Source organism: Lytechinus variegatus, chromosome 1 (assembly GCF_018143015.1).
Source record: "Lytechinus variegatus isolate NC3 chromosome 1, Lvar_3.0, whole genome shotgun sequence".
Classification (NCBI taxonomy): Eukaryota; Metazoa; Echinodermata; class Echinoidea; order Temnopleuroida; family Toxopneustidae; genus Lytechinus; species Lytechinus variegatus.
Window position 1 is genome coordinate 29,457,990 of NC_054740.1, and position 19,357 is coordinate 29,477,346.

The 19,357-nt window shown below is 35.8% G+C and overlaps 1 protein-coding gene across 2 annotated transcripts in view; it reads right to left on the minus strand.

Annotated features, from left to right (window-relative positions):
• Nucleotides 1–52: 52 nt before the first annotated feature.
• Nucleotides 53–19,357, minus strand: part of LOC121410716 (iduronate 2-sulfatase-like) — a 38,112-nt gene continuing 18,807 nt past the window's right edge. For both annotated transcript variants that reach the window (XM_041602975.1, XM_041602985.1), the window contains exons 4-7: nucleotides 15,316–15,404; nucleotides 7,505–7,945; nucleotides 7,041–7,167; nucleotides 53–1,304 (exon numbers count right to left, since the gene is read on the minus strand). In XM_041602975.1, coding sequence (XP_041458909.1) covers nucleotides 616–1,304; nucleotides 7,041–7,167; nucleotides 7,505–7,945; nucleotides 15,316–15,404 — 1,346 coding nt within the window. In that variant the 3' untranslated portion in view covers nucleotides 53–615. The remainder of the gene's footprint in view (nucleotides 1,305–7,040; nucleotides 7,168–7,504; nucleotides 7,946–15,315; nucleotides 15,405–19,357) is intronic.

The window sequence follows — 19,357 nt, forward strand, 5'->3', positions numbered from 1 at the left end:
CTTGAATGCTCAAGAGTCCGATCAGGGCAGCCGTGCTAAAGCCAGGGTAATAGTATGCACTAATGAAGTGCTTAAAAACATTTGTATTCAACGCTTTACATATGTTGCATATTATTATTGCCAAACCCTGGTAGGTGTTTCATAAAGCTGTTTGTAAGATACGAATGACTTTACGCACGACTGGTAACCCTTTCTCATGCCAAGTGATATCCCTATGTAATTGAGTTAAGACCCAAGATCATGTTCCAGTAGTGTGTAAAGTTGTTTAATTTTACAAATAGCTTTATGAAACAACCACTTGAACTGAACCAATACTGTGATATTACACTGAGCATGCTCAGTTCAGTGCTATATAGGGAGCAAGCTTCAGTTTATGATTTAGCCCACGCACCAATGCAAATAAGCATGCTGGGGCTAAAAGATGTTAAATGCTCTGTGGGTGAAATTAACACTCAGGATTTGTTGGCCCATCATTGCTGGCCCCTGGGTCAAATACATGTACAGCCCCTGGCAAAGTTAGCCCACCTTTGAGAATTAAGGCCTGTATGGTTGTCTATTGTACTCTTTTTAATTCTTTCCAAACATGCTTTCATCATAGAAGATGAGGTTAAGTGGTCAAACAGGTAAGGAATCCCTCCATCCACGTTTGAGCCTCATGTGTAAATCTTGGACTAAGTCAGAAAAGTCTGAATTGTCTGCAACATTGTCGTTTTCAAGTGGATCTGTTGCCAACACATAAAGCTCCCTGGCGTGAACATCCTCCCAATCCCCCTGAAAAGTTGAATGGTTAAATCCGATCCACTCTGTGAAATGATAGTCCACAGTGCGCATGGAATAACCCATTATGGTGATGTTGACTAGATGGGGTAGGTCAGACTGGTATGTTGGCACATCCCCTGGTCTTGGGTATTGACTGAAGGTAGCATTCTTCCATCGGGTGTAAGAACCCCCTTTCCTAGACAAATCTCCCACTATGAGGGGTGCAAAGCTTACCCCTTCTGTGCAAAAATCAACCTTGAATGGATTTGGAGGGCAAGTATTTGGCACTGGAAGTCCGGCTAATTCTGCAAGAGAGGGGAACATATCTACCAACTCAACAAATTCTTTCACAACTTTACCCCCTTTCAGACCATGAGAATACCTCGTTTCGCGTAACGTTTTGTTATCGAGTAGATTTCTCAGAGGAAACTTCTTCGTCATTTGTTTATCTCCAACTCCTGGTACATGAACCATAAGCGGGACCCGTGTGGCCAATTCAAAGTTTGAGAACTTACACCATTCTGAATGCTCACCCAGCTGCCATCCTGATAGAAGAAAAGCAAAATAGTTATATGTTAATTTCTTTCAACATTTCAACATTTTGTGCAATCGCTACATGGCTTCATTACTTTTTTCTGGTGCCTTGCATAACTTTTGAGACCAAATTTTGGATGGTCTAATACCACTTGGTCTACTTATTAGTTCGTCCAACGACACATAGTCTAAACTCATTTCGTCTACAACCACTTTGTCTAATATCCAATTCGTCTAATACCCACTTGGTCTAATATCACTCTGTCTGATTTCCATTTGGGCTAATAACCAGTTGGCCTAATTCCCACTTGGTCTTATATCTACTTTGTCTAATGAGCAGATGTTATTAAACCATTTAGACTAATTTCTAGTTGGTCTAACACCACTTGGTCTAATTTACACTTGGTCTAATTGTCACATGGACTAATAATCGTTTGGTATAATTTCCACTACATGTAGGCATAATTTCCATATAGCCTAATTTCCACTTGGTCTTATATCCAGTTAGTCTAATGACTACTTGGTCTAATAGCCAAATGACCACTTGGTCTAGTATGTGTTTTCTAATGACCACTTGGTCAAATAGCCAAATGGTCTAATGACCACTTGGTCAAATAGCCAAATGGTCTAATGACCACTTGGTTTTATCGCCAATTGGTCTAATGCCAAGATGGGCTAATCGTCACTTGGTCTAATTTTCATGGGTCTAATGTCCATTTATTTGAATATAACATCATTCATTAGTATTTATTTCATCTAGAATTAACAAATATGGTACGTAATGGATAAATACCATGTATTACTTAATTCATGTCGCCAGGATCCGGAGGGGTAGAGCCCGGGGGGGGCCACTTCCATTCACGAGTGGATACCATGCGCGACCATGAGGTCTCGAAAAGCACCCTAAACACGTAATTTCCATATTCTGAAAATGCACCCCTTAACAAGTATTGGCGTGTGAAACCCTACCCTTAACAAGTATTGGAAAGAAAATCGTTCTTGGCAAATATTCCTTGAAATGAACCCCTAAACAAGTACAGGAATGTTTTATTGTTACGGGTCCTTCGGTCGTCGGCTTTACCTTATTTGGTTTAGTACGACCCCATCTTGGACCTCGTGCAATTCGGACTCTAAACACGAAGTGTTTGGGCAAAAAGGACATCCTTTATATTATAAAACATTTTAATTTTGTTTTATCATCCCGCAAATTCGACCCTAAACACGTAATTTTCCTCGTGAAATAGATACCCTTTTTTTCATTATTTTTGTGTTTTTGACACCCTTATCACGTTACGTACGTAACGTGCCCTATCGTGAAAAAGACATCCTTTTCATGTGTTTTTTTGTTCGCGCATGGTATCCACTCGTCAATGTAAGTGGCCCCCCTCCCCCCTGGGGTAGAGCTTTACAACCAAAAGTAAAAACGGGTGTGAAAAAGATAAGTGCTTTTTACATGCACAAATAAAAATATAATACAGACATAAGAACAACATTGTCAGTCCAGGGGGCCGTTTCATAAAGCTGTTCGTAAGTTAAGAGCGACTTTAAGAACGACTGGTGAACCTTTCTCACACGCTTAAATCATCGCCAATGTATATACAATTTACCACAAGAAAGGATCACCAGTCATTCTTAAAGTCGCTCTTAACTTACGAACAGCTTTATGAAACACCCACCAGGTATGGATCTTCATTCTTATAATATTTTACATAATGGATACATACGAAATGTGTAGATGTGAAATTATTGCATTAAGTTAGGACTGGGGTAGGTTGAGCCAACCAACATGGGGCAAGTTGAGCCATCGATATGCAGGCAGGAAGGAGCAAATTTACATGACTGTTCTTTTCCTTTCAGAGGATGTTGCTATTTGTAGAGAATTAGCAAGTGAAAAGATTTTAAATAAAAAAAAATAGACATGCTGCTTCTTACCCATGCATTTTGTACATAGTTTTTTGTGGCTTAACTTACCACAATGATGGGGAAAGTCGAGCCATTTGATATCTCTTTTTTTCAAAGGTGACAGAGACTTTCAGTGTGGAGGTAGAAAGTTATATATAGGTGAAAAATATGTCCCAAGAATCAAATTTTAAGGCAAGGTACTTGTGTCTACAAAATCATTAATCATATCAATTCTATCATGCAAAATGCAAAATGTGTCTCAACTTACCCCGCCTTCCCTTACTAATAATCATTACATCACAGCATGCACATTACAGAATAATAAGTTGGGGACCTTGTCGCTTATAATGGTCGAATGTCGGGGTTTCATCTGAGTAACATTATTATGAAGAAAGGAACAAAAATACAATATAATTTTGTGGATACGTATCTGGTATACATGATTATGCCTGTATTAAATCACTGTTATGCACCATTATGGATGATACTTGAACTTGGTGGAAAATATTCAGTTATGCAGATTGGGGATTCCAAAAGTCACAGGGCCATTAGATCATGTAATTTTGTTATGAATATTTTGTTAAGTTATTTCAATAATCTGAGGGCAAATAAAAGACCAATTAGAAATAGTTTGATAACACTACAGGTTTATTGGGTTAGCTGCGACATCACGGCGACCGACTTGGTAACAAGCAATGACTCAGTCTGACGTGTAATAATAGTATATCTGAGCTTGCAGAACTTTATCATTTATCACTACAGTTGTCAGTCATCTTATCATTCTATTTTTTGTTCTACTTCTTCGCCTCTTCCATAAAATGGATTGGAAGGGTTCCCAGTCCATCACGGAAATCACTGAAATCAGGGATTTTTTAAACATTTTTTCCAGTCAGGGAAAAATCAGGGAATTACCTCAAATGAGGGGGAAATGCCTCAATGAGGGCAAAATCAGAGAATTTTGATCGGCATAAAAGTTGAAAGCACGATAGCCAGTCAGACTGTGATATATTTTGTGTACATATTAAAACAACATTCATTGAATGACATGTTGTGGTAATTTTTATAGTGTAGCAAAGTAATAATAGGCCTTAAATAAAATAATACAAGTAATTCACTGCAACAAAAATAGAAAACATGACAAACTGGAATTGGTTAAAATAATAATCTTGGAATTTTAAAACTTGGCAGAGAAAAATCAGGGATTTTTGTTTTCTTGAAAAACTGGGCACCCTGATTGGGTTAAGCCAGCCATTAACTATCTACAGTAGATCGTTAGGCCTACATAAAGGCGGATGAATAAAAATCTTACTTTTTTCACCCGTTTGATCATTTATCAGCATTATTTTACAGAAAAATAGCAAATTTCAAAATTTTGTTTCCCACCAAAACCTTCAAAAAACCCCTTAAAAAATAGGCAAAATATCCCCAAATTGTGTTAAATCCTCAAATATATTTTTTCATGCCCCAAAGGCTTTTGAAAATTCCCAAATTTTCAAAATTTGGGGAAGGAAATACGTCACTCTAACTGTACTCCAATATCGAGGGGCGCGCGTGTGAAGATTCGAAGTCAGCACGTGGAAAGTCAATTAACGAATTTCACTAGAAAATTGAAAACAAGTCAACAAACTTTACAAATTAGACCAAGTGGCAGGTAGAAGAAAATGAATAATAGACTACTGTATCTGGAAATTAGACGAGGTGGAAATTAGCCGAAATGGAAATTAAACCAACTGCACATTAGACCAAATGAATAATGGACCAAGTGAGGATTAGATCAACTGGTATTAGACCAATCGACTATTAGACGAACTGGTATAAGACCAAATGCAATTAGACCGAGTGAAAATAAATACATTAGACGAAATGGCAATTACACCAAAGGAAAATTAGACCAAGTCACAATAAGCCCAACTGGGCATTCGACCAATTGGCTATTAGACCAAGTGATCAATAGACCAATTGGCTATAAGACCATGTGGTCATTAAAGGACAAGTCCAACCCAACAAAAACTTGATTTGAATAAAAAGAGTAAAAAATTCAACGAGCATAACACTAAAAATTTCATCAAAATCGGATGTAAAATAAGAAAGTTATGACATTTTAAAGTTTCGCTTATTTTTAATAAAACAGTTATATGAACGAGCCAGTTACATCGAAATGAGAGAGTCAATGATGTCACTCACTCACTATTTCTTTTGTTTTTGATTGTTTGAAATATGAAATATTTTTATTTTCTCGTCATTGTCATGTGAAATGAAGTCTCATTCCTCCCTCAACACATGGAATTCCATTATTCTAACATTTTGTGCTTCAGGCAAGGAGGTCCTAATCATCAAATTCGTAAAAATTGAAATATTGTATAATTCAAACAGTAAAAAACAAAAGAAATAGTGAGTGAGTGACATCATTGACTCTCTCATTTGGATGTAACTGGCTCATTCATATAACTATTTTGTTAAAAATAAGTGAAACTTTGATATGTCATAACTTTCTTTTTTTACATCTGACTTTGATGAAATTTTCAGCATTGTGCTTATCTGATTTTTCTCTATTGATTCAAATCAACATTTTTCTGAGGTGGATTTGACCTTTAAACCAAAAGAGAATTGGACTAAGTAGGTTGAGCCTGAATGGTGTTAGCCCATCTGCTGATTAGACCATGTGATATTAGAGCAACTGTCAGTAAACCATTTCTGACACCCATGAATGACGGTTAGAAATAGGAGTGGGCTACAAATGGGTGAATTTTTTTGTCTTACTGTGGTAACAATCTTTCTGTCTCCTTTTACCTTATGAAATGACTTCATTTTTTTGTCGCAGGTCCGAGAAAAAAAGAGTGCCAGGTCAATATCCAAAATGGCTGCCAAAACACCCCCCAAAATCACAGTTTTGGCCACACCTTCTTTACTTGGTGGTCTTTTCTCTTGTTTTGGTGTCTATTCATGTTTGGGGGGGGGGCAGGCAATTTGTTTTTCATAAAAATAGTTCTCCTAAACCATTTGTAGAGTTAAAAACGTGAATTTAGTTAAATTTCACAATCTTTAGTTCCTTTTTCAGCCTTAATCATCTGTAAGTTCTTGGATATTAGATGAAACCAGTTGAACAGTAGCAAGCAGCTTCATATAGCTATATTACTTTGATTCCTCTAAATTTGGATTTATTGATATTTGTGATATATATCTTATTATTGTCTCCTTTACACTTTACCAGATTCTCAACTCAGGAAATTACAAAGGTAACAAAATTCAACTGCACCTATTGTAACTCTATCTAGCAAGCGCAGCCACATCACCCATATTATGAAATCTCTTCACTGGTTGCCCCTGAAGGAACGCATAGTCTTTAAATTCCTTCTTTTGATTTTTCACATAGTCAATGGAACTTCCCCCAGTTTCAATAAGTCTTTGATGCAAAATAACCAAAAAAAAAATCAGATTTTGGCCTGGCACATTTTTTTCTGACACCTGAGACAAAAATATTGTCATTTTACGACGAGACACAGAAGAAGGAATAAAAAAAAACTGTTGCCATATTAAAATGACAAAAAGTATTTTTGACCCATGTATAGCCCACTCCTAGTAAAAATTACAGAAGTGTATGTCAGACCTGAACTTGGTCCAAAATTTCAAATACAAATTCAATGCGAAACGCATTTTTGAAAATAAAAATCGATCCCCATTTGTCCTTTTATTGAATAAAGGAATTGATTTAAAGTTGTTTATGATTGAAAAAGTGTCATTGATATCCATTGTAAAAAATAACAAAACAAAAATATGAAGTCAAACAATGGAATTACATAATAAAAAATACACTTGTAAATGTAATCTAAGTGAATATTACATACCATGATCTCCAACAAATACGATTATTGTATTATTTGCAAAGCCATTTTCTTCTAAGCCATGAAGTAACCTTCCTATCTGGAAATCTGTGTAGGTGGCAGCTGCGTAGTAACTCTGTCGCAGTAGGTACTATAGAATGAAAAGCGTACAAAACAGAATAAAATAAATATAAATGACAAAATTTGAATACAAATCCAACTTTGCATGCAAGCAGAAATTCGGAATGAAAATGAGAATTTGAAATATCTGGACAAAGAATATGACAATTCACATGCTTTCTCATAAATGAAATCTCTGCCTGAATGCACCAGAATGCATCTCATACTGGCAAATTTGATAATTATATTGTGCAGTTAGTACATTGTATGTCAATCAGAGTCCTACTGTAAATCTATAAAAAGACAATGGGAATACCTAAAGTCAGCATGAAAATGGAGTATTGTCTGTCCTTTACTTTAATACTTACATGATAAGGTCTAGGTATAGGACCGTAGGGAAAACTGATATTGAGGGCAGCAATGTCTTCCCGTTCCATCAGGCTTAAGTAAGGCTCAAATGCCACGGGTGGTAGCTTAGGAGGTAGGTCAGGGTTAGAGGCAATCTCTACCTCTTCCAGAGGGTACAAAGCCTGGTACTCCTGAGGATACTTGAAAGGTATGTGAGGTTTATGGTACCCAACACCTAAAAAGAATGGCTGGGAAGGGTCCTTAGAGATACGGAAACCACTCTCTTTCATGGTAGACTTGCGAGACGGTGGTGAAGCTCGTGACCTTGAGGCAAACTGTTTGAGAAGGTCAATGGCGTAGTCGGTGCTTTGCATATCAGGAAGGCTCTTCAAGGGCATTTCAGTGACATTGACAGGGCATATGATGTTCTCATGTAGTGTGCCATCCAAGTTCTTGCACACCTGTAGAGAAATAGTCATGGTAACTATTTTAAGGAACTCAACACTACGGCAGTTAATCATAAATGGAAAAGGCAATTAAGTGGGGCAGCAACATCTCAAATATTTGTTGAATAAACACAATTGCCTTTTTTTCTTTTAAATCATACAATATGTAACAAAGAAATAAGACTTCTCCCAAACTTTAAAATGAGGTTCTGTAACCGCAGGATACCAATAAATGATTGGGGATAATAACTAATTAATAAAACATTTATGATTTCCCTTCTTTGCAAAGTGTATTAGAACTTTAGGGTTGACAATGTCAATGATGCTGCCTGCTAGAATAAAGCGCAAGCTACCCTTAGTCAAAATTGTCTAAAATCCAAGGTTGTCAGAATCTAATGTAAAAGAAGTTTTTTCAAGCTCATTAATTCATATAATTACTTTAGTATATTAATTCCATATTGTATATCATCATCATCACTATTTGTCATCACTATCATTATCATCATATCATTGAGAATAATTTGATGATGAAAATAAGTCATCATAATTTTCATTGTGCATGTTGTGCAATAACAAAACCGTTAGTTAGTTTCATGCAAATATGTAAAATATTCAAGATATATATGGGTTCATAGGGTTGGGCATCTAGATGGGAATGGAATAATTCTTAATAAATATATCTCATAACTTTGATGAAATGGAATTATGCTTAATGTAAACTAATGTCACCTAATGGATAATAGCACGTATCAACAAAGAGGGTATTCATGTGTTTAGAAGAAAAACAAGTGGCACGCCTCTGGCAGTCTCCACTGCATTACATGATTAAATATAGCAGCGCAGGTCCAAGCTATTTGACTTGTGACGTACAGGACATTTAGATACTTTAAAGTTGTGTAACATAAGAAATGAATGCACAACAGAGAATCTTTTATGGATTTTGGAAGGCCAGTCGTGCCCTCTTTATTCATAAAAAAATTAGTGATCTACAATTCCATTAACGATGTAATATTTTAATCAATATGCACTGTGACGTACGGGACCAGACATAAGCTGATTTTTTTGAAAAAAAGTTTGTCATTAAAACTCTGTGAATTGGAATAAGCTGGAAATCTCTCATTATCATGTTTTCATCTTGTATCTTATCAAGTTTCAATAGCCATGAATGAAATTATAGAACTCATTGGTGTTATTATGTAATAGCTCAAAATATAAACAACCGCGCTGTGACATACGGGACATGTGACGTACATGTACGGGACATTTGTCCATGTGTAAGGAAATTACATCAAAATTTTTAATTAAATTGATGCAAACCAAAGTAAGTTAAGCTTTACATGGATTATCATGATTGATATATATTTCTTTAATAGCATACACTGAAACAAAACACAGCAAACACTTTACGACCTTATAAATATTATGAAAGAGGTCTTGCAAATAATTCCATGTGTTAAACGAATGGGGAAAGTGAAATTTCATCAAAATTTATAATTAACTGGATGTAAACCAAAGTAAGTAAGTTTTACATGGATTATCATGATTTACATATATTTCTATTATAGTATATGATTAAACGAAACACAAAAAAACTTTATGACCTTATAATTACGAAAGATTCAATTAATGAATTAACTAATTAATAATAATTAATGTTATTTATTACAAATAGTAACTTTATTATCAGCCTTTTTCCAATATTCAACCACTGATATAATATCATTTATTTCAATTTACATTATCTTTGCTCCTTATTAAAAAATAACCCTAATTAGAATTACATAGAAATCCTATGTATAATGTATGGTGTGTCCCGTACGTCACACATTTGTCCCGTACGTCACAAAGATTCATTAGCTGATATAATTAAACAGGAAATTAATTCAGTAAATTCACTTTAATTTTTGGATGTATTGTAATATAAATTAGAACTCTCCAAAATGTGAATAAAACTGTTCAACTTTTTCTTAATTAGAACCTAAAAAACATATGCTAAATTGTGACGTACGGGACACTGCCTGTTGGACACCACATAATTAACTTAATAATTAATTTTCAAAATTATTTTTTTCCTCAAATGTTTGTATGAACTTAGTACTACAAGTCCCCACAGAAATATTTTCAAATATATAATTTGCATTATCTGCAGATCAAAAAATGTGATTTCCCGTACGTCACGCTAATTAATGATTTCTTGGAATCATGACCTTGGCATTCATTAACTTAATAACGTTTCCAGAAGAAAAAAAATATAGGGCAAAAAACTTCAGAGTATAAGCTTCAAAATTACATACAATATGTTAGATTTAAGCAAAGATTTAATTTTGGCTTCAGAGTGGACAATAGCTTGGACCTGCCCAGCAGCAGTGCTGACTTTGAAAACAGCTATTGAATTATTATTCAAAAAAGAAAACATTCATAATAAAATTAAATACTATGTCCATTGACCCAAACTTACCTTGGACCATTATCAAGTGATCAAGATGTGTGCAAAACAATCATTTATACTTGATTACCCTTATGTGTACATGTCTATGTTTCATTAACTAGATCCTTAAACTTTCCTCACACAGGATGTTCAGTGATACTTGATTACCGGTACTCTTTAATATGTCCTAGTTTTATGAACTGGCTCCAAAAAATTTAAAGTTACGAAGGAAATTCGACAAATACCCTCAACATGGCCAAGTTCATTGACCCTAAATGACCTTGGTCATGTGACTTGAAACTCAGGCAGGGTATTAGTAAACAAGATCTTGGAAGACTTCAATGCCTTCAGAACAAATGTGCACGGTTAATCTGTCAAAAACCAAGATGGTGTCATGCTACCCCTCTTTTAAATGAACTACATTGGCTACCTGTTTCTGATAGAATATACTATCGAATACTTGTTCAAACCTATAAATCTCTGTCAACCACACTACCTTCTTACATTTCTTCATTATTTCAGCAACAAAGATCTACATACTCTCTTCGTTCTGCAGCTGCTCCTTCCTATGTCATTCCAAAATCCAGAAAACAGGCAAGTTTCAACTCCTTTCAATCTCTTGCCTGCTGTCTTTGGAACAAACTCCTTCGATCTCTTCAAAACCTCTCTTCTCTTGACCTCTTCAAAAAACATCTTAAAACACACTTATTATAATGGTACCATAAACCTTAACTTATTTTACGCTATCAACAGTGCTTTGTAACCTCTGGAAAAAGCTACATAAATCCAATTATTAGGTGGTCTGTCTTTGACAGATCACCTCTTAATTTCGTCAGAATTTTCTTTTTATTTCTTTATTTCTTTCTTTATTTATTTATTTTTACGGATTTTCTTGTCGCCAAGTTATCTCAAAATGGACATGATCAATTTCATTGAATTTCATGTCATTTATAGGATCTGTCATGGACACGTCAAAATAAGCTTTTCAAGGTCATCAGGTCATGATGACGTCATCTAGGCGCCATTTTGTAAAATCACATTATCAATCATATCTCCATTATCAATTATCAAAAATCGATCAAATTAACATCACACTAATTTCAGGTCAAGGGTCATTTAATCATGTCATCAAAGGTCACCTGAATGTCACGACGCACGCGTACGCGTGCGTCAAAATTTCAAAATGCTCAAAATCACTTTTTGACCAAACGAGAGTACGTTTCAGGTCATTCTTATTCTAAATTTCAAAATTTTGCGCGCGCGCACGCATGCGCGCACGTTTCCGCGCGTAACGCCTTAACGCAACGCAGAAACACCGTTTTTTTTACATCATTTCATTGATAATAAAATTCTGAACAATTTGATACCTTGATCAACCTTCTACGACCATTAATAACGAAATTAACACCCGTTAAAGGGGAAGTTCACCCTGACAAAAAGTTTATTGTAAAAATAGCAGAAAAATTAATGAAAAATATTGCCGAAGGTTTGAGAAAAATTCATCAAATAATTAAAAAGTTATTAGAATTTAAATTATTTGATTTGTGACGTCATATGCGAGCAGCATTCCTACATAGCGAATGGTAAAAAATCAATGAAATGTCATTTTCTCAGAAAATTGAAAATGGTTTTCACTGTAACTTTTGTATATCAATAGACAAATCGTTTCACACTCGATCATGAAAAGAAAACAAAATTAAGTCATCAGGAACCATACAAAATTTGAAATTTATGCATTTTATATTACATTACACATGAGACAGCTGCTCGTTTATGACGTCACAAATCCAAAAGTTTGAACTCTAATAACTTTCTTACTCTTTAACGGATTTTCCTCAAACCTTCACCAATATTTTTTACTATTTTTTCTGCTATTTTTACAAGAAAGTTTTCTTCAGGGTGAACTTCCCCTTTAAAGTTTGCAGCACGTGTGCGCGCGAGCTCTCACTACAGGCCATATATGGGCAAAAACATGCCTATTGAAAATTCACTGTAGCTCTTTAAATAGTCCGTTGACCCCCAATTTTTTTTCATATATCGATAGAGTATTAGTTGTAGATTTGATTTCATGTCACCATTGTCCCTCAATTTGATCATGACGTCATCAAAATGGCGCCTAAACTAAAAATTTCATTTTTTCAAAAATGACGTCATCAAATTTATGCAAATTTGGTTGTAACTTCTCGAATATAGATCATTTTTCGCCCAGATTTTGATATGTTGTAGTTTAGAATGTACTCTTTCTGTTTAAATTTTCGTTTAGAGAAACGTATCGTTCCGTAAAACAGCGATGAAAAGAGGCATGTCATTTTTCCTCATTTTGCGTGTAATCTCTATGGGACATGACTTTTTCTCAAAACTAGATTCGACATTCCTCTATTTCGTGAGCCATATCTCCATTTTTTCTTGTCAGTTTTCTTTAAGCTTTTAGTATGTTGTAGCTGAGATTCTAAGCTTTCGCAACTGTGCCCTCCATTTTTTGATCAGATGCCGGGATCATGCCCGTATTTCACTTGCAAAATTGGACTTGTAATTCTCAAAATTGCTTACGTGTATTCTCTATGGGGAATATCGTGGCTTTGACTGCTTCTTAAAGGGCGCGGGTTCGAGTCCTGGGGTGAACAAGATGAATTTTTTTTTCACTTTTTTTTTCTTTTTGCCACTTCTTACATGATCCTTTATGATAATTTAAAGGTATAAAAGTTTAAATTTCGCAAGATAAAACAGATAATTACTTTTTTTCATATCACATGTATTTTGCGTGTAATCTCTATGGGACATGACCTTTTCTCAAAACTAGATTCGACATTCCTCTATTTCGTGAGCCATATCTCCATTTTTTTTGTCAGTTTTCCCTGAGCTTTGAGTATGTTGTAGCTGAGATTCTAAGCTTTCGCCAGTGTGCCCACCATTTTTTGATCAGATGCCAGGATCATGCCTGTATTTCGCTTGCAAAATTGGACTTGTAATTCTCAAAATTGCTTACGTGTATTCTCTATGGGGAATATTGTGGCTTTGACTGCTTTCTAAAGGGCGCGGGTTCGAGTCCTGGGGTGAACAAGATGAATTTTTTCACTTTTTTTTCTTTTTGCCGCTTCTTACATGATCCTTTATGATAATTTAAAGGTATAAAAGTTTAAATTTAGCAAGATAAAACAGATTATAATTACTTTTTTCATATCACATGTATTTTGCGTGTAATCTCTATGGGACATGACCTTTTCTCAAAACTAGATTCGACATTGGTCTATTTCGTGAGCTATATCTCCATTGTTTCTTGTCAGTTTTCCCTGAGCTTTTAGTATGTTGTAGCCGAGATTCTAAGCTTTCGAAAATATGCCCTCCATTTTTTGATCAGATGCCGGGATCATGCCCGTATTTCGCTTGCAAAATTGGAATTGTAATTCTCAAATTTGCTTACGTGTAATCTCTATGTGGAATATCCTGGCTCAATGGATAACGCATTTGACTTGCTTTCTCGGGGGCGCAGGTTCGAATCCTGGGGTAAACAAGATGATTTTTTCCACTTTTTTTTTCTTTTTACCATCTCGTACAAGATCCTTTATGATAATTTAAAGGTACGAAAGTTAAAATTTAGCAAGATAAAACAGATTATAATTACTTTTTTTCATATCACATGTATTGTCATACATCAAAGAGACCCTTTTACAGTGCTTTATCATCTCCCGTCTTTCACAAGCATTCTATCCATAATCAACATTCAGTTGTCATCATGAAGGTCACATTGATCTGCATGAACATGGTAATAGTGATCATGATGGCAATAATAAAGACAGACCACCTAATTCGTCCGCATGACGAATTAAATTCTAGTTATTATTATGATTATCATTATGTTTCATGAACTAGGTCCATATACTTTTGAAGTTATAATAACATTTCAAAAACTTAACCCTAAGGTTAAGATTTTGATGTTGATTCCCCATTATGGTTTAAGTTCATTGACCCTAAATGACCTTTGACCTTGGTCATGTGACCTTAAACTCAGGCAGGATTTTCAGTTTCATGAACTAGGTCTATATACTTTCTAAGTTATGCTGTCATTAAAAAACTTAACCTCTGGTTAAGATTTGATATTGACGATGCCGCCGCCGTCGGCAAAGCGGCGCCTATAGTCTCACTCTGCTATGCAGGTGAGGCAAAAATTTAAAAGCCAATCATCAGTGTTTTTATCATCATCATTGTTATCATCAGTGACCACTTATCATTGTTATCATTACCATGATTATCACCAGCATGATTAGTATCATCACCATTACCATTAGCATCATCATCACCACCATCCCTGGTCAGTCAAGTGCCAATGTATAATTATATATAGTTTATTTAAAGGTCAAGTCCACCTTAGAAAATTGTCAATTTGAATCAACAGAGAAAAATCAGACAAGCACAATGCTGAAAATTTCATCAAAATCGGATTTAAACTAAGATAGTTATGACATTTCAAAGTTTCGCTTATTTTTAACAAAATAGTTATATGATCCAGCCAGTTACATCCAAATGAGAGAGTCGATGATGTCTCTCACTCACTATATCTTTTTTTTATTGTTCGAATTATACAATATTTCAATTTTTACGAATTTGACGATTAGGACCTCCTTGCCTGAAGCACAAAATGTTAAAATAATGGAATTCCATGTGTTTAGGGAGGAATGAAAGTTCATTTCACATGACAATAATGATAAAATAAAAATATTTCATATTTCATATAATACAATACAAAAGAAATAGTGAGTGATGTCATCACTTCCTCATTTGCATACCGACCGAGATGTGCATATAACTGTTTTGTGAAATGAAGCAAAACTTTAAAATGCTATAACTTTCTTATTTTACATCCGATTTTGATGAAATTTTCAGTGTTATGCTTGTTGAATTTTTCTCTTTTTATTCAAAACAAGTTTTTGTTGGGGTGGACTTGTCCTTAAAACAGTACCTTTGCTCTCTTATATTTTTGTGTTGGAGGATGCCATGGTTCTACTGACCAGCTGTATGGGTAATCATCAGTTCCATTTGAAGCTTTACCTGTATAAATTCATAAAAAGAATATGTTGATCTAAATGCCAGCTTAAAAATTCTATTTCATATATTTTATACTTATGTAATGTGTCACTATACAATGAAAAATCTGGTATTAATGTACTCTTTTTTTTTAATATTTCAATTCTTAACTGAACTCATAGCCATCTAAAATGATAACTTTTTTAAATTCAAGCTCAAGTTTGTCTTTATTTATCTATATCAGAAGTTTGTTTTGTTCACTTCTTCAAGCCAATAAACTTTAAACATAACATATTAAACATATAAAGCCATGATTACATAAATATTATATACAGTGAATGTGAAATACCATACAGACATGTAAAGGCTACAAACAATGCAAAGCTTATTTTTATACATTAATCCAACAATCTCAAATTTTAAAGGAGAACATATTTTGTGGTTTGGATATTGGCTGAATATATTTTCAACACGGGGGGCCCCTTACATCATTTAGAAAATAATACTGAAAAAGAGTGAAAGTTTTACATTATAATTTACACTCAACTATGCCCAGTTTTATTTCAATATATTTCCTTGCATGCTTAAAGATGCAGTTTTGGTAACGATCTCTAAATGAATTTTTACAGAATCTGATATCATGACCACCCAAGTGTCTGTTTGTATGAATATAAAATATGTGCCAAAGGATTCTGGAAGAAATTGTGTAATTGCTGAGAAATAAGCAAAATAAGCGCGGATTCGGTCACTTCCGTTGGGTTTTATTCCAGCAATAATAATACACTGTCCCACGTGTGCCTATCTGTGTTAGTTAATTTCAGTGTGAACATTTTTCAGCCTAGATTTCAAGATTTCACAAAGTTCAGTTTATGTAACTGTACCAGATCTAGATCCTCGATGATATACTGACAATTAAGCCTGGTTTTAAAGACTTTCTCATGAAATCAGTGTTTACTGCAACTACTGGCATTTCTCTTTAAAAGTAATTCAAAGAAAAGGTCAGTAAAACATTTAAATTGGTATCCCTGTATGTCCCTTATCCATGCAAATAGGCAAATATTCATTCATTTGAACTGAAATATTGTTTATTTCTATTAATTTTTTTATTTATCATAAAAAAATTAGGTAACAATAAAAGCTTTTTCATGCTACCAAATGGAATAACAGCTGGGGCCTGTTACAACCGATAATGTCGCACCAACGCATAATGTCGCAGCAACGCATAATGTCGCAATCTGCGACATTATGCCAAGAGCGTCCGACGCATAATGTCGCAGTCAACGCATAATGTCGCAGTCAACGCATAATGTCGTAGTTTTTCTAACGCATAATGTCACATGTCGCAACGCATAATGTCGCAGCAAATCGTTAACGCATAATGTCACATGTCGCAACGCATAATGTCACAGCGGTATTTTCTTCAGGACTTGAGCTACAGATAAGATATAAAACATGCTTTTACTTAGTATTTTGAGACACGAAAAAGAGAATGAAATTATTTTGAAATCAGGATTACTCTTTGTATGGATATTTGTCGCTTTATTGCCATTTCGTCTACTGCCTTTTCCCCACTGTCGCATGGTCTGATATAATTTCGTCTACCATTAGTTAGTCAACTATCAACATAGTCCAATAACCATTTCGTCTAATTACCATCTCGTCTAATAGCCAGTTGGTCTAATAGCCGTTGTGTTTATTATCATTTAGACTAATTGTATTTTTTCAGTTGGTCCAATATCCATTTTGTCCAATATCATTACGTCTATTACCTTTTGGTCTAATAACCACTTGGTGTACTCTCATTTTCGTCCATGTTCCATTTGGTCTAACTTCAGTTGGTTCGCTATGACTTTGTCTAAACCCATTTCGGCTAACAATCATTTGGTATCGTTGCCATGGGTCCAATCACCATTAGGTCCTGTCATCGGTTCTAGGACAATGACCCCCAGAAAATCACCTTCCGGACAACCACCTCTTAACATTTAGCCTCCGAGAACAATTACCCCCCCCCGGACAATTACCCCCGGACAATCATCCCCTGGACAATTATTTCGCAGACAATTACCCCCCCCAGCAAATGCCCCCGAGGACAATAATTCCCCAGACAGTTACCGCCAAACAATTACCCCCCGAAAATCCCACCCCCCATTTCTCTCTGGCATCGAATCAAGCGTGACCCCAGGGGCGAAGGGGGCACTCGACAAAAAAAGTGGTAGGGGTGTGCCGCGGGCGAGACAAAAAACGGGGTCCTTGGAACGTCCGCCGGGTGCGCTCGCGCAGAGGTGATGGTCGGACAGCGCTCTGCGGCCGCATTTCACCAAAACTGCAGCTCATTGTAGCAGATCAATGTGACCGGAACGGCGTAACGAAAAATATGACAAGCTTTGGAGCGGATTTCTTTCTTCTTTTTTCTCGATAAGAAGAACATGTTTTGCCTTGGAGCGGCTTTATTTGTTCTTTTTCTCAATAAGACAAAGATGCTATGCCTTGGAACGGAAATTTGAGTGTAAAAATAGGGGTCACCTCCGCTGCACATTATCATATACTGAGTGCCCCCCCCCCCCCCGGCGTGAACCATTATAATGGTCTGGGTCGGTGGCACAGGTTTTCAATATATTTTCTACTTTATCTTATGTTAATAACTTTCTCTCTTATATCGCTCTTTCTCCCTTTTTCTCTCTCCCTCTCTCTCATTTTCTTCTTTTTCATTTTTTCTTCCTTTTCCGCCTTCTTTCTTTTTGTTTAGCAATGCCTTCTGCATCATGAAAAATGGGGGTGGGGGCTTGCGCTATATAGCTACGCATATGTACATCAGAAAATGTGTAAACTGGCCCACATACTAAGTTTTCATAGAACAATTGAACATTCATGAAAAGACACGATTAGACATAATAATCACAAATGCCTAATTTCTCTGATTCCAACTGATCTGATTTTTTCTTGATTCATTTGGGGTTTAATTTCAGGAAAAATCAGGAAAATAGATAAAACATTAAAAAGACACCTTCACAGGTAGAAATATTGAAAGTCGGTAACGCAAACCATCAACACTACTATTGACAAGAAAAACCTATAAACCTGTTATTTTAAAACAATTCATCTATCAAGAAGCTAAGAATTATGAAACAATTGGTGCACATTCCAGATTAAGATGTGGCTTTAGTTTTAATACAGCAAGCAAAAAAAAAATATGCAAAGATAATATACACAAGAACGCCTTGTAATTTTACTATTTAGGCCCTAACTCTGTGCACTCCCTTTGTCTAGGGGGTTATTGTCCCCGGGGCAGGGTAATTGTCCTCGGGGGGGGGGGGGTAATTTTCCTAAGGGGTAATTGTCCGGGGGTAGTTGTCCGGGGGTAATTGTCATCGGGGGGTAGTTGTTCAGGGGGTAATTGTCCTGGGGTAATTGTCCAGGGGGTAATTGTCCTGGGGGAAATTTCCCTAGGGGGTAGTCGCGGGGGGTATCCTCCTCGGGGTAGTTTTACAGGGGGTAGTTGTCCGGGAGTAATTGTCTAGGGGGGTAATTGTCCGGGGTGTAATTGTCCTCAGGGGGTAATTGTCCTCGGGGGGTAATTGTCCTCAGGGGGTAATTGTCCTCGGGTGGGTAAAATTGTCAGGGATTAGTTGTCCGGAAGGGTGATTGTCCGTGGGGTAATTGTCCTAGAACCAATGATTGGACCCGTGGCAACGATACCAAATGAGTATTAGCCGAAATGGATTTAGACAAAGTGATAGCGAACCAACTGAAGTTAGACCAAATGGAACATGGACGAAAATGAGAGTACACCAAGTGGTTATTAGACCAATTGGCTATTAGACCAAAAGGTAATAGACGTAATGATATTGGACAAAATGGATATTGGACCAACTGAAAAAAATACAATTAGACTAAATGATAATAAACACAACGGCTATTAGACCAACTGGCTATTAGACGAGATGGTAATTAGACGAAATGGTTATTGGACTATGTTG